This window comes from Pseudorca crassidens, chromosome X, assembly GCF_039906515.1.
Source record: "Pseudorca crassidens isolate mPseCra1 chromosome X, mPseCra1.hap1, whole genome shotgun sequence".
Lineage (NCBI taxonomy): Eukaryota > Metazoa > Chordata > Mammalia > Artiodactyla > Delphinidae > Pseudorca > Pseudorca crassidens.
Window position 1 is genome coordinate 21,234,054 of NC_090317.1, and position 14,633 is coordinate 21,248,686.

The 14,633-nt window shown below is 51.1% G+C and overlaps 1 protein-coding gene across 9 annotated transcripts in view; it reads right to left on the reverse strand.

Moving 5' to 3' along the window:
• Positions 1-14,633, reverse strand: part of BCORL1 (BCL6 corepressor like 1) — a 60,125-nt gene that overhangs the window by 14,135 nt on the left and 31,357 nt on the right. For 8 of the 9 annotated variants that reach the window (XM_067724265.1, XM_067724260.1, XM_067724264.1 and 5 more), the window contains 5 exons: positions 12,619-12,784; positions 11,273-11,353; positions 8,778-9,167; positions 5,223-5,446; positions 857-1,078 (listed from right to left, as the gene is read on the reverse strand). In XM_067724265.1, the coding sequence (XP_067580366.1) occupies positions 857-1,078; positions 5,223-5,446; positions 8,778-9,167; positions 11,273-11,353; positions 12,619-12,784 (1,083 nt within the window). The remainder of the gene's footprint in view (positions 1-856; positions 1,079-5,222; positions 5,447-8,777; positions 9,168-11,272; positions 11,354-12,618; positions 12,785-14,633) is intronic. The other variant, XM_067724269.1, reaches the window with a different exon arrangement.

Sequence of the window (14,633 nt, forward strand, 5' to 3'; positions counted from 1 at the left end):
GGCCTACTCTGAAGCCCAGCAGCTCCACCCTTCAGAGCAAATCCTGGGGAAATAATTGGTGTGGCGGGCAAAGGCACATGGTCAAGGAGCTCATATCAACAAAAATGTCCAACCAGGTAACTGCATGATGGCAAATGAGTCAGGCTTCTACCCCTACCCTGGCATTTGGGAATCAAAAAGACTTTGGTGTGAATTCAGACTCACATGTACGTAGTAGCTGAGTGATTGTGGATGTATCACTTAACAGTGCTAACCCCTGATTTTCTCACCTATAAAATGGGGTTAATAAAACCTACTGCCATAGGCTTACGGTGAAGATGAAAGGACACGATGTAATGAGAACTCAACACGACAAAATAAACACCAGCTTCCTTTCCTAATTTCTTTTCGATCCATAGGGAAGTAGCATGAGGTGGGGTGAGCTCATCTCTGCCCCTCCAATGTACTCCTGACTCCCCCACTACCAGAAGCCAAAACGAGGGGAAGCTGGAGAGGGACGTAAAGAGTGAGCGATGATCACCCCTGTCCCTCTCTGAGTGGGGGAGCCACGGCACAGGGAAATTCAAGACGACATAAAAACCCCCAAATCCCATTTCTGGCCTAGGAATGTACTGGATGATACTGTGTTACCATTTCAATTCTGTTCATCCTAAATTGCCTTTCAAAAGGGTTTGCGTTCCCACACACCACGCCAGGGTCAAGGCGGCCCCAGAGGCCGTCTGCGCAGTAGGAGGAGGCCAGCCTGGGCTCAAGCCCCAAACCAAGCCTTGCCCAGGCCACAGAAGAGCCAATGGGGAGAAGCTTCTCCACAGATGCTCGGGCAATGGCATCCTGTGGCTGGGGGGGTGCTCCTTACCTTATAGCCAAGACGGGCTGCCCGCTGCAGGAGGGTCTCGCCAGCATTTTTGTTCACTATGAGCCGACGAGCCTCTGGGGGGATCTGCCGGGCTGCGGGTGACTCGGAGGCCTCCTCTGGGCCAGCACTTCGGGACTTGGAGGGCGTGCATGGCTCTGTGGGTTTCGCTAGGGTGGGAGATTTGGGAGATCGTGTCTTCTGCTGGCTCCAACGCCCTTTGCCCTGGAAAGCAGAGACGCAGTCCTAGATCAGCACAGGTCCTCACTCATTTCTACCTGGTGAGCAGATGCTAAGGGGCTCAAGTCCTCAACCCCAGAAACCAAGGAATAATGATGGGATTGGAAAGCACAGGTTGAGGAGACATCCCAGCCTCTCTCAAGCACTCTGCATGCCGTCTTTACCTGCCTCGGTCCCCGTTTATTGCGGTTTTTACAAGTCATCTCGATAAATAAGTGGGAGCAAACTCTCAGAGTAAAGAGAAGTGGAGACAGCTAGCTTTGACTAAAGAGGCACGGCTGTGGAAGCCTTCACTCGTGTTGCAAAAACCTTTCCCCCACATCCAGCCCTCACCAGGCTTTTCCCACCTCTCATCACACTGTGTCCCCGATCACACTCACGCCCCGCTGGGCTGGTGGAAAGCGATCAAGCCCACGAAGCAGACAGACCGGCTTTTGAATCCTGCCTCTGCCAGCCACTAGATACAAGACCTGGGGCAAGACCCTCTCGGAGCCTCACTTTTTCCCTTGCGGGGTCTTTGAGATAATGAACTAGAGCAGCTCCAGAACAATGCCCAAGGTGGGTGCTCACAAAACGTTAGTGTCCTTTCCTCATGAATGACCCCTGCATGTCTCCTTTATCCTCCCATCTTGAACTGGAATGTCTAGAGAAAGTTCCCATGCCTGGCCCAGCACTGTTTAGTGAGTCTATAGGGGCAGGTAACTTGTCTCTTTCAGATGAAGGGAGGGGACTTCAGATGGGGAGGAACTGTGTTCGAGGAGCTGTACTAGAGGAACCAGACCCAAGGCGCCTCATCTGCACCTGGACCTAAGTTAGATGATGAGATTCGAAACCTGGAGTTGATACCATAAGTGGACAAGACTTTGGGGGGGCCTTGGGAGAGGAGGGTATGACTTGCATGTGGAAGGGTATGAATCATTGGGGGGCCCGAGGACAAGAATGTACCCTCATCAGACTTTAAGATGGTCCCTGATGATCCCCACCTCCTGAAATTCATGCTCTTGTGTAGCCCCCTTCTGCACTGGAGAGGACTGATCTGTGTAGCCAACAGGAGAAGGCAGAGAGGACGGTGTGTGACTTCCAAGGCTAGGTCCTAAAAGACAATGTTGCTTCTGCTTTGCTCTCTTTTGGATCACTCGTTCTGGAGGAAGCCAGCTGCCAAGTCATGAGGACACTCAAGCATCCCTTTAGAGAGGCCCACGGGGCAAGCAAAGGAGGCCTCCTGCCAACAACAAGCATCAACTTGCCACCATGTGAGGGAGCCACTCTAGAAGCAGATCCTCCAGCCCCAGTCAAGCCTTCAGATGAATGGAGCCCTGGCTGACACCATGACTGCAACTTCAGGCATGGGAGACCCCAAACCAGACACAGCGAAGCTGCTCCTGAATTCCTGACCCCCAGAAAGTGTACGAGATAATACATGTTTATTGTTGGGCTAAGCTGCTAAATCTTAGGGTAGTTTGTTGCACTGCAACAGATAACTAATACATCACACTTCCCCAAGTCCCTCAGAGCATCAAAGTCTCACTTAAATCCTGTGTCTTCTACAACACTCTGGTCCCCACTGCCCTCTTTCTCTGCAACACCCAGAACACCTAGTCTGAATCACATAATCCAATGCCTTATGTCTGACTGTCAATTTCCTCTGGTTGTCTCACAGACAAGTCTGGCCTCCCCTGCTACGTTTGAAGCTCCCCGGGGTCAGGGTTCACATTTTCATCTTCCCTTTTGTTCCTTACAGCACTTAACTCGGGGTTGGGCACATCGCTGCAACAAGCATTTGTTGACTTGATCCAAGGCAGCTATATATAGAGCCCTGGGCAGCCAGAAGAGTTGCCTAGAAAGACACGAAGCCAGGAGAGGAATGGCAGCAGGGAAAAGACAAGGTCCCAGGGCATTTGTTTCCTCTGGTAAATCCCAAGACAAGAGCTGCTATACGTCCACATCCCAGAAGGGCAGAGAGGTACGACAGCTGGCAGGAAGGCACCGGCTATGAGTGTAGAATGCTGCTTTATTGCCGGGAGGATAGAGGTGCATTATGGTGATACTGGAGGATGCTGGGTAAAGTACCCAGGTTTTTGCTAAGCCAAGCCAGGAGCCAAAGGGTGACTCTCCTTCTAGGCGCCAGAGCTGCCAGAGACAAGGGAGGCTGCCAGAGACAAGGGAGGCTGCCTGAGGGAGGAGCAACAGCAAATGGGGACCACCTCCCCCTCCCCCCTTCCTCCCTGGCTCGGAGCCCCTGCGGGAAGAAGCCTTTGGCCGATGCCCCAGCTTTAGTGTTGCAGGTGCGTCCCCCGCCCTCCCACCACCTTGCTTCCCACTACAAAGCACTGTGCCATGGGGACAACTGGAGCAGGTGGTGGTGACTAGGAGAGAAAGAAAGGTGGGAGGGAGAAAGGGAGGCCCTGTGAAGGGAGAAAACCTCTCTGGGAGAACACTTCGGTGGGCACACCGCCAGGCAGAATAACCAGACAGAGGCATCAGCGCGTGCTGCTGAACGCGAGGCGGCTGGTCACCTTTGCGTGGGACGGGGTCATCTGAGCGTGTGGGGAAGAGCAGGGGAGGGGGACGCCCAGCTTTCGCCAGAGCTGCTCAGGGTTGCAGTGTCTCCCTGCCCAGCTGCCCCCTCCCCCAGTGTCCCCCGGATAGACAGAAGCCACCCATCCACAGGGTGGAGACATAGGCAAAGAGTGGGGGGCGTGCGCCAGGGGCAGCCAGGCCGGCCTCACACCCCAAGTCTCTCACTCGGGTCACCGAGTAACCTCGAACAAGTCCCCTAACCTCCCCAAGCCTCAGTTTCCTCACCATAGAATGAGGACAGCTACTGTGGGAATTAAGAGCAATCATGCAAGCAGAGCACCCGGCACAGACCAGACTTCCCCTCTCCTTCCTAGGCCCCCTCCTTCCTTCCCCTTCTCCTTCCCCTAGGTCCCAGGGAACTGGCACTGCTACCTTGCCTCTCCGAGCCTCTGTCCCCTCATTCTTACCTCGGCCTGAAGCTCGAGGATGTACACCAGCCTCAGAGAGAGCACTTTACTGTTCTCAAAGCCCTTCACATCCGTTGCCTCCTTTCTTCCCCCAAGCACCCTCTTGAGATGGAAAGGACATGAAGTATCATCTCCATTTTTAAAGATGAAGAAATAGGCTTGAGTACTTTGTTTGAGCTGGAACCAGATTCCAGAAGAAGGAAGGGGAAAGGAGGGGAGACTCAAGCACTTGGGTCTCCTACCTTTTGCCAGTGCCACACAGGGATCCCTGCTCTGGAGCTGGAGAGAACCATAAGGATCACAACCACCAAAACAAGCCCAATGTGACCTTTTTTTTAGTTGTCATGACAAACACATATTACAGGTAAACATTTGAACCTGAACCTCACTCCTCTCAAATGTACAGCTCACCCAGGATAAGGACGGTGTCATTTTTTTTTGAACTGTGCAATGCGGAACTCAACACCAGTGCCATGAACATCAGACCCAAAAGAGACGTCAATTTTGCACAGGGGTTCTAGAACGCTTGCCTAGCTATTGATCGGTGAGCGCCCACTTACCTGGTCCTCTGCTTCCATGAGAAGCAAAGGAACTGAGGAGTGGGGTTGGGGAAGTACAGCTATGACCGGCCCAAGTGGAAGAATTCCTTCAGCCCCACCCTTAGGCAACCTTTGTCTGGACATCAACATCCTTGCTTCTGTAAGTTGTTTTCTACCTTGATTGACTCAGAAAGCTCCCTGATCGGTTTCCAGTGAGTTAAGCCCATACAAAAGCTTCTTGATTGGATGTTAACAAGCTATTCAGGGTAACATCCTGCCATATTCTTTAGCTCTTCCCTAACTCAAAGGAGATTCAAGGATTGTCAAGGAAAAGCCATCATGGGCCAAACCCCATAGTTTGCAGATGCTTCTTGTCAGCTCTAACTTTAGTTCCCATTCTTCAAATCCATACCCCAACCCTTCTAGAACTAGTTTAAAATATTTTAATAAATATGGGTTAATTTGATCCCCCCCCTCCCCACGGTGTACTCACTCACTCGGAAGACTGTTGACTGAGGAGTCTGCCTGGAAAATGTGCCACCCTAGCCCGGCCCCGGCCGCCACAATGCCCCTCCTCTACAGCTCCCCTGGCTGGTAATGTACCTTTGCCTCTTCTGAGACCGTCGTCATGTGCTTGGTCTTGCACTTTCGTTTTCCTGATGGCTTTTCTGAATTTTCAAGGCAGGCTGGCTCCTCTAGGTTATTTGGGAGGAAACCATTTGGTGAATCCGAAATCCCCTGGGCTTTGTTGGGCAAGAGAAGGTTCCTGTTCCTGAGGCGGTGCTCCGAACTTTGGGAGGAAGTCTTCTGCTTACGGGCCTTTAAATCTAAAGGCAAGAAACAGGAAAGAATGGATGTCAGGGAAATGGAACACAGAAAAGCAACGCCTTCCTCTAAGCTGAATCAGAGGACTTTGGGGATTAGAACCTCAGTACAAAGTTGTGTAACTATTCGCTACCCATATCTGGCACGGTGCTGACTATTCCACTAAACGCTTCTCGAATGGACACTGTGCTTCCGCATCAAAGTCCCTCTTCTACACGCAGGAGACAACTCCCAGCCCTGCTAGCAGCGGGTGGCCCATCTGGCTGTCCCTAAGATGAGGGTAATTTTAAAAGGATTTCCCCATAGCCCAGAGCAAATCAGAACTTTCTTTTCAGCTTTTCCCCACTTTGTCTTTTTTTCCACTCTAATACGAAAACAAATTTAGCAGCTCTGCTGAAGTGAAATGTGAAGTATACTGGGGTGGGGAGTAAATGGTAGAAGGCTTCCTTCGTAGCCTCAGCTCTACCCGCCTGACTGCCCTGTTGGTCTCTCTCCAAGCACACAAAGATCAAAGCCACAGAAACTCCCTGAAACCAGAAGCTGCCATGGGCCGACTTAACTGGTGGGCAATCACAGAAACCTGCTGCCCTCCATGGCTGGAAATCAAGTCACTGGGACACACTGGGCAACATCTCTAATTCTAGCCATAGCTCACTGAACAGAGCACATTCCAGCTTCAAAAAGGCCTGCTGGGAACTCCATTACCAAGAGCCTCATCCCACAGGGTCAGTCCTGAACTCCAGAGGTAGGGGGACAGATTGAGTTTATCCTTATCTCTTAGCATTACTGTTACATGACTTGGCCACTAGCTGTGTGACTGCTGAGGGCAGGTCATAATCTCCCTGAGCCTCAGTTTCCATGTCTGGAAAATGGGGAGCATAAAACCCACATAACCCCTTATAAAGTGTTATAAAGAGTAAGGTATCATTATCGTATTATTTAAGTGTAAGCTCTTTAGGTAGGGCCATGCCCGTGTGTTCTTTATCTCCCCCACAGGCCTGGCCACCATGCCTAGTACACGGCAAAAGATCAGTATGTCTGTGAAGTGAGTGACTTCAGCCTCAGTTTCTCCAGGTTGTGAAACGAAGGGGTTGAGCAAGATCCAAGCGTTCTCAACTCGCCTCCCCCGACCTTTGCACGCGCTCTTACGTGTGAAATTGCCAAGGGCAGATCCGGATGTAGGAACCATCATTACAGCATGAGGAACTGTCTGCAGGTTATGCACAGCTCTTAGAAGGCCAGCTGCCGTACCACCCCTTCCTCCCAACTAGCTCCAAGCCACTAGTGGGTCCCCACGTCTGTCTAAGAACTGCTGTGTTGGATGGCTTCTAATGGCACTTCCAGCCAGCACGTTCTCAACCAGGCCTTTTGATGCAACAAGTTTGGGCTGAGGCAAAAGAGGAAGGAACAGAACCGTGCCTTGTGAGGACCTCAGGAAACACAGGGAAGCCATATTACAGCATTCAACGCCACAGGAAAAGCAGCAGCCCCTTCCCTGTGTACTCGGGGCAGGGCAGGCTGTGGAGTTTATTCAACTGTGGTGGAGCAGCCTCACAGTAGCACAGAAAGGAACAGAGGGTGAAGGTAGCAGGTGTATTGCTCTTCCTATCCCCTCCGCAAATCAAGAAGAGAGAGACCCAAGCCAAGGACGAAAGGAAAGATCATGAGGCCCAGACAGGAGTAAAGTGACCTGTTTAGTTTGGTCTCTGCCTGACTCTCTGATGTCAACCTGAAAGAGGGTAGCAATAGGAGGGATCAGAGCTTTCGGAGAAAAGAGATGTTTGCCAGGCAATTCCTTCATGAAGAGTCACCATCAGATCTAGAGGAAGGTGACCAGACCACAGGCCAAAGCCAACAAACTCAACTCAAAACCCGTAGACACACATGGAGGGAGAATGATCTACTTTCCAACAGCCGGAGCTGCCTCCACGACAAGCAGGATGCCTTGCTGAGTGGCGTTCCCATACTCCTGGAGGTGGTTGAGGCTACCTGTCAAGAGTGCTGTGGAGATCTCCGCATTGAGTGGAAAACTGGGCCAGGTAATCTCGAAGGTCCTTCTGGTTCCAAAAGCCGATAAGTTCCATAAGAAGCTTCCAAGCTTCTAGGAAACCAGATCTCATTAGAGAAGACTGGGTGGTACAAAAGCTCCTCTTCATCCTAACACAAGTGGCTGAGGCCAACTGCTTGACAACTCACTCCTGACCAATCCATATGGCTGTGGCAGAGAACTGGGAAAATCATCTCCACGCTCTCACACGGTTGATGAAAATTGGCTCGATCACTCTCTTAAGTGCGGGAATAGGTATTGTGTATATCTCTACTTAAACACAGCTGGAAATGAGGCTTAGCCTTCTTTGCATTATAGCAAACCCAGAATCTACTACCCACTCACATGTGGTTATTCAGTTTTCACTAATATGGAGACCGCAGATATTTACCGGCAGCTCAGGATGAATACATTATAGGAGCCAATCAATTGTTGTTTCAGGGGCAGAGGTCAGAGAAAGAGAGTGAGAGACAGAGGTGTTCTCATTGAACCCAGAGACGTGCTTTTTGCTCATCTAGAAATCCACTATAGGAATGGGCCCGAAGAGCGCTTAGCCCAACAAACTGATATTAGCCTTGGTGACGGTCTGTGCCTCCATGATTACATATTATAGCGTCTAACGTGGCCAAACAAAGCCTGGTGTTTTCTCCTTGGGCTGCCTGCTTTTCCAACAAAAATGATGTCATCTGAAAGCTTCACTCTGCCTCCTAATGACCTTTGTGGCTTTAACTAAGAAAGCCAAGTTGTGCCCGCTTCTACTTGAAGTTCTTCTGTTGGGTTGAGGAAACCATTGTGCTTCTTTTTAGTTTAGGGGCTGGAGGTATCCCAGGAAAGGCAGCCAATACCCTCTTTCTTCTTGAAGCCAGGATTCTAGGAGAGAAAACCCAACCTCCCAAAAGACCCGACTCCCTCAAGCCAACCAGAGAACTCCCTGGTATTGAGTTGTCCCACACCAAGGACGTCACTGTGGCCTTGCCCACAGGTCCAGACTTTTATAAAAAATTGGAGAGCTCGGGGCTACATGTCCTCAGCTCACCTGTAGGTCAGTCCAATGTCATTCAATCTCAACCCCAAGCCAAGACCTCGGGACTGGAGTTGAGTGACCCCCTCTGGCAGCTGGAGCTCATAGCACCATGTTTCTCTGGGTGCAGAGGCCTTTGGCTGGCGTAGAGGAGGCAGAGGTGGGAACACCCAAGATGCCCGAGGGTCCCCAGAAGCCAGAGTCACTGTGGTTTGGGGACGGGGGGCAGCAGCTCCCTGGGGCAGCAGCCCCCGGCCGGCCTTACCTGCTCTCCCTTTCCGCCGCTGCTCTTCTTCTTGTTCAGTCAGGTACTCCCCAGTCTGGTATTTTCGGCTCTTCTGCCGTCTCCGTTTCTTCCTCTTCACCAGGCCCTCCTCCTCGTCTTCCTCCTCCTCCTCGTTGGTGTCCCACATCTGCCGGGCAGCCTCTGTCCTCCAGGGCATCTCTCGGGCTCGCCACAGGTGCCTGCGGCCCTGGCTCAGCAGGGTCTTGTCCTGGGCATGGTGGCTGCGGTACTGGGTGTCCCGTTGGGTCTTTCTCACCTTTCGACGCTTGGCCGGGGTGGGGGTCACCTCCTCTTCCTCCTCGGTGGGGAAGACTTCCTGGCTTCCCATGTCACTGTCTGCCATGCCAGCAAAGGAGCTACAGATGCTTCCTGTGGACGGGATGTACAGAGGACGGTCAGGTACCTCTTCAAAGGACCAAGAGTACGGTGTCGAAGCAAGTGCCCTGGATTAGGAGTTTGAAGGTCTGGGTTCGAGTTCAGGCTCTGCCAGTTATTGGCTGTATGCTCTCAGAAAGTTCCTTCACTTCTGTCTCCTCGTCTATAAAATGAGAATACTGTTCTCTGCCTTACTGACCTCACAGGACTGTTCTGAGGCTCAAATGAGATAATTCACCCTTAAGCGCTTTACAGAGTCCAATATATTACACAGCTATCAAGTATCCAAACCACACACCCTTCCTCATCCACGCTGCCCTGCCACTTTCATTCATTCCACAAACTCTTACTTAGTGCTTATAAGGTGCCAAGACTTGTCTGACGGGCAGGAAAGGGCCACAGGGTTTAGTAGAGGGTGGGGGAGGGCAGACTGACATGGCGCTCCCGCCCGTGCTCACTATGTGACCCCCCAATCTTGCTGACAGAGCCACCCTGGGCAAGCAGAGTTGTCACCAAAGAGTCTCAGGAAGAGTGAAGCAAGAAGGAGCCCCTTTCCTGTGACACAGCCTGCGTTAGTCCCGCCCAAATGCTCCTCAGCCACGCCCTCTTCCCGTCATTGACCCCACCTCCTACTGAGCAGCCAAGAGTCCAGGGGTGGAGCTTTCTCCCCAGCTCCACCCCCTGCCCCACTGCAGCTGTTCCTCACCGTTGGGCAGGCACTTCCCCCTCCTCTCCTCACCACCCCAGGATGAGGGGACCTTTCCTACCCTCCTCTGCCACCCGGCCAAGAGGCCATTTTCCTCCCCACGCCTGCCTTCAATTCTGCTAACAACAAACACAGTCCTAAATTGGCCCGGTTTAGTGATCCAGGAGATCTGACATCTTTCTCAGAAGCAGCTCTGAGATACCACCATCTTTCTCCCGAGGCCCGGCTATTAACTCGACAATCCCCAAACCCAAGCGAGGTCAGCAGAAGAAAGAAATGGTTCGAGGGAATTCCCTGGTGGTCCAGTGGTTAGGACTCCGCGCTTTCACCGCCAAGGGCGCAGGTTCAACCCCTGGTTGGGGAACTAAGATTCCACAAGCCTAGCGGTGCAGCCAAAAAACAAAGAAAAGGTTCGAGGCCAACAGGGTGGCAGTGGCTCTTGACCAAAGCTTCAAGTCAGTCAGTCAGACTGCTTAAAGACAGCAAATATCCAGGAAACTTTCCATTATACAGACTAGGCAGGGAACGAAGTGTTCTAGTTAATCTAATATTCTGGTTAACACGAATCACCATAGAGATCACACAGGGATCACCAATTTCCAAAGAATCAAATACACTACAATGTGTTTAACACTGAAATGGGAACGGCTGTAATGTAATCGCTCTTTGATGATTCAGAGGACACTTCAGGATTTTTCGAGGCCTCCAGGCTGTCATTACGAGCCCCAATTACCACCGCGCTCTCCACGTGCTGAGGTGCCCGTTAATAGAATGTCAGATAACTGAGTTTACACTGTGCCCTGCTTCCCCATTCCACCCACGTTGCATGGAAATCTGGGTGAACCGGGGCAACCATTTCTAGCACTAAGTACCAACTTGGAGGCTAGCAGGCAACAGTAGTAGCTAGAAAGGGCTATCCTTTTTTAGACCCTGGGGGTTGACCAATACAAGTTCAGGGGACCAGAGGTGATTCTGCTGGCCCTGACGACTCAGTGACCATTTCCAATTTGGATACCTGGCACACAGGGCAAGAGGACAGAGGCCCAAAGGTTAAATGTTTGTGCCAGAGACTGGCCCCCAAAATCACGAGATGCCAAAGCCTGGAGTAGAATCAGTTTTCCTGAGTGGCACAGGCCTTTCCTCTTTCCACCACTGGCTGCCAACAAGAGATGTCAAATCCCTGTTACGAAATGCTAAGTAAATCATCCTAAAATCGTGGGCAACGACCCAGCTCCTACCCTGGGCTCTCTCGTCTCTGCAAGGAGCTGGGCATCTTGGCACGGTGAATCGAATTCCCAACTCTCCACCTGGGCCAATGGCAAGGTCGCTCGACCAGACTTCTACCTCTCTGCAGAGGAGTGCCAAGGTGGGCCTCAGCCTCAGACTCACTCACCAGACTGACTGCGCGTCCGGGTGCTCAGGACCACGGGGATGAAGTCGCGGAAACTGCTCTTTGCCTTCTTCTCCAAGGAACCTGGAGTGGTGTGTGGTTTGAGAGCAGAAGGCAGAGATATCACAATCAGAGTCTCAGGATGGGAAAGCCTCCCCCACCCTCCCAACCCGAGAGGCTCAAATGGAGAACTCAAGGGAGGGTTTGTGTTCTCCCTGCATTACATTTATTAATTTCCCTTATGCTGCTATCACCTACGTATCTCTTTTAGAGAAGGAGCTTTTCCCGGTGGTTTTTGAAAACTGGGAGTTGGGTCATTTTTGCTGACACCAAAAAAGGCAGTGCACGGCATCGATTCGCCGGCACGCCACAAAGTGGAAGGCCCGGTTGTCTGGACGACTGTGAGGCTGCTGCGCCTCCACAGCGTTATAACTGAGCTGGAGCAGGTCCCAGAGAAGGGTAACCTCCATGAATCGCAGAGGATTGAGCAAGGCAGGAAGATGGGAGCAGGGAACGGCGGACGGCGGAAAACTGCTATATAGGAACAGACTAGAGAGAGGCAGGTCACATCAGACAGGCAAGGCTACGAACACCGGCTACTATGGGCAGGAATACGCGGGCTTCTCTCTGCTGAGGGCGCCAAGGAACTATTAGTGGCAGAGCATACGGGTTACGTACACACCTCCCCAACCCAAACATCCTGTGTGTCCCTAAATAATAAGGGTTTAGGACTCCTCCAACCCTTCTAGCTAGCTAGCTATTAATTTTTAACTTTTATAATGGGAGTTTCCAAATATACCAAAGGTAGACAAAACAGTGTAAATAACCCCCATTTGGTCTTAATCCTCATTAAACCCATTTCTTCCCTGAGCCTAGACCCACTTCAGGGTAATAGGTTGGCTACTCTGCTGTAGGACTGACTCTTGTCTATCTGAAAAGCACCACTTCAGAGCGTGCCTTATTCTAGCAACCAGGGTGAGCAGCATTAAGCCCCCACTCCTGTCTCCCTTCTCCCTCCGCTTAGATTTCAGAGGTGGCAATTATATCTTCCTCCTGGGACTTCCCTGCTGGTGCAGTGGCTAAGACTCCATGCTTCCAATGCAGGGGGCCCGGGTTCAATCCCTGGTCAGGGAACTAGATCCCGCACGCCGCACGAAGATCCCGTGTGCCGCAACTAAGACCCGGCACAGCCAAACAAATAAATAAATAAATATTTTTTTCAAATTATATCTTTCTCCCACAGTGAGGAAGTCTCACTTTCCTGGTCAGTTGCAGAGCCCCTCCCCCCCCCACCCGCCATAGGGATCCCTCTGCAGCCCATCAAGAGGGCCAGGACCCGCGGGGCCTACCTTCCTCGTGGCCATCGGCTCGTTTTCCTGGAGACTGGGACTCCGGCTTTGTTGGCTTCCGGTGCTTGTGCTTTACCCTGACTCCATTGTGCTCTTTTCCTGAATCTGAAGCCCCCCTGGGGCTTTTCTTGGTGGGTTCCTGGGGGTCACTAGGTGGCTTCCGGCACTGTAGAGAGGTGGAGAGAGTCAGGTCTGAGGTCAGTTTCACCTCTTAAGAAAGCTCTCTTAATGTTGAGCCCTGTGCCCTGATACTGACACACGGACACGAGCTTCCCACGTGGAGGCTGGGGGAAGGGGCCGCCCGCTGCCTTCCACAGTGGGCTACAGAGGCTTTTTGGACTGAATCCAGTGCCCTAGCTAATCCCCACAGACATCCATACCCCATCATTTGAAACACGTCCACAGAGTCTGCATTCACAAGCCGAATAAACACCCAAAGTCATTTGAAAAGGTGCAAAGTCAGGCCCCATACTCTCTATATCCGAACAGCAATAGAGAGATGGACAGAAAACAAAAATGCCTCTTCTGCAAGTTGGATGACTACATTGTTCAAATAACTTCACTGTGAATAGTACTGACACCAACAACTGAAACTAATTCTCATATGGGCCAACTCAAGAAAAATTATCTATTTGCACATGTAGATTAATACCAGAAAAAAGATTCAACTAAGGCAAGAAGAAAAGTCTACCACGGCAGCAATTCCAATCTCCCCGTACTTAGGAAAGACACCGAAAAGGCCCAGGCATTTTCAATAATGACCCTTTACACTCTGAGGCCCTTTCACCTTTTCCAAACACTCTCTCTAATATTCGATTTGTTCTTCCCAACAACCCAGAGAGGAAAACCTAATATCACACCCTTGAACAGACGAGGAAACTGAGCCTCCAAGATAAGAGGTTAAATGATTTGTCCAGGGCAACACAGCCCAAGGCGTCCACTTGCTCAGGGGCCGTCCGGGACCAGGCAAACCTGCAAGTTAGCTGCTCTGTGCCTGCAGTGAGAAAATGGCTGAGCTAGGACTAAGACCCAGGGCTCCTGGCGCCCATCCCGGGCCTCTTCACCTCAGCTCTCACTCCTCTTCTCCCTCACTTGTGTCCTCCACTGGTTTTGGTCATCCCCACTCATACCTACTGCCCAGCGCATGCGGTAGGCACAATGGTTGTGCTTACACATTGCAAGGACACTCTTGAGCCTAGCAGTCACACATCCTCACAAGCTTTGAGATCTCTCCACGCCACCCAACAAGAAATAGGGCAAGGTAGGGATTTCTAGTATTGTAGTATCCAAGGAGTGCAGAGTAAGCAAAACATTTTAACAATGACAGCGGGCCCTAGGAAGAAAGGAAGAGTTGTTTTCCCCCTAAGCAGACCCGCACGCCACATTCTAAAAGGTTATCACGGTCCAGCTCCAGCTAAGGGGATGGCAGATGTCTTACTGACGCAACATTTTTCCGGCGTGGGGGCGGGGGGAATATGTCTCCATAGAGCCACCATTCCCCATCAAATTCCAGGGACTCCTGCTATCCCATGAACTCCTGCTTCTTATTCAGCAGAGGGCTGAGCTGAAAATTCAGTTTCTCCCTTTACTTGCTGCCAGCTCCTATAAACCAAAGTGTTAGGAGAAAGAAAGAAATGGGAAGGAAAGAGGAAGATGGGCAACTGCTGCTTAAAGTGTGACCTTCAGGTATGGCCACAGAACAACTACCTCAAGTCAGGCGGAATAAAGTTCAGTGCATGTCAATTTGAACATGTCGTATTTATTTCTGAATATCATTTTAAGCTGGCTCTTTCAAGTACAGATCATTAACTTTTACTTCCTAAGAGAGACAAAAACAAGTAAAACAGAACATCTAGAAGGGATCTGTGTCTGTATGTTCTGCAAGGGCAACACTCAGAGTAAAAATATATCGCACACTCCAACTTAGGCAAAAAGTTGTGGTGATGAAGAGACCATGTAAGATGAATGTTCTGGTTAACAGAGTTTTGAAGGGTTTTCCAAAGAACTTTCCAAAA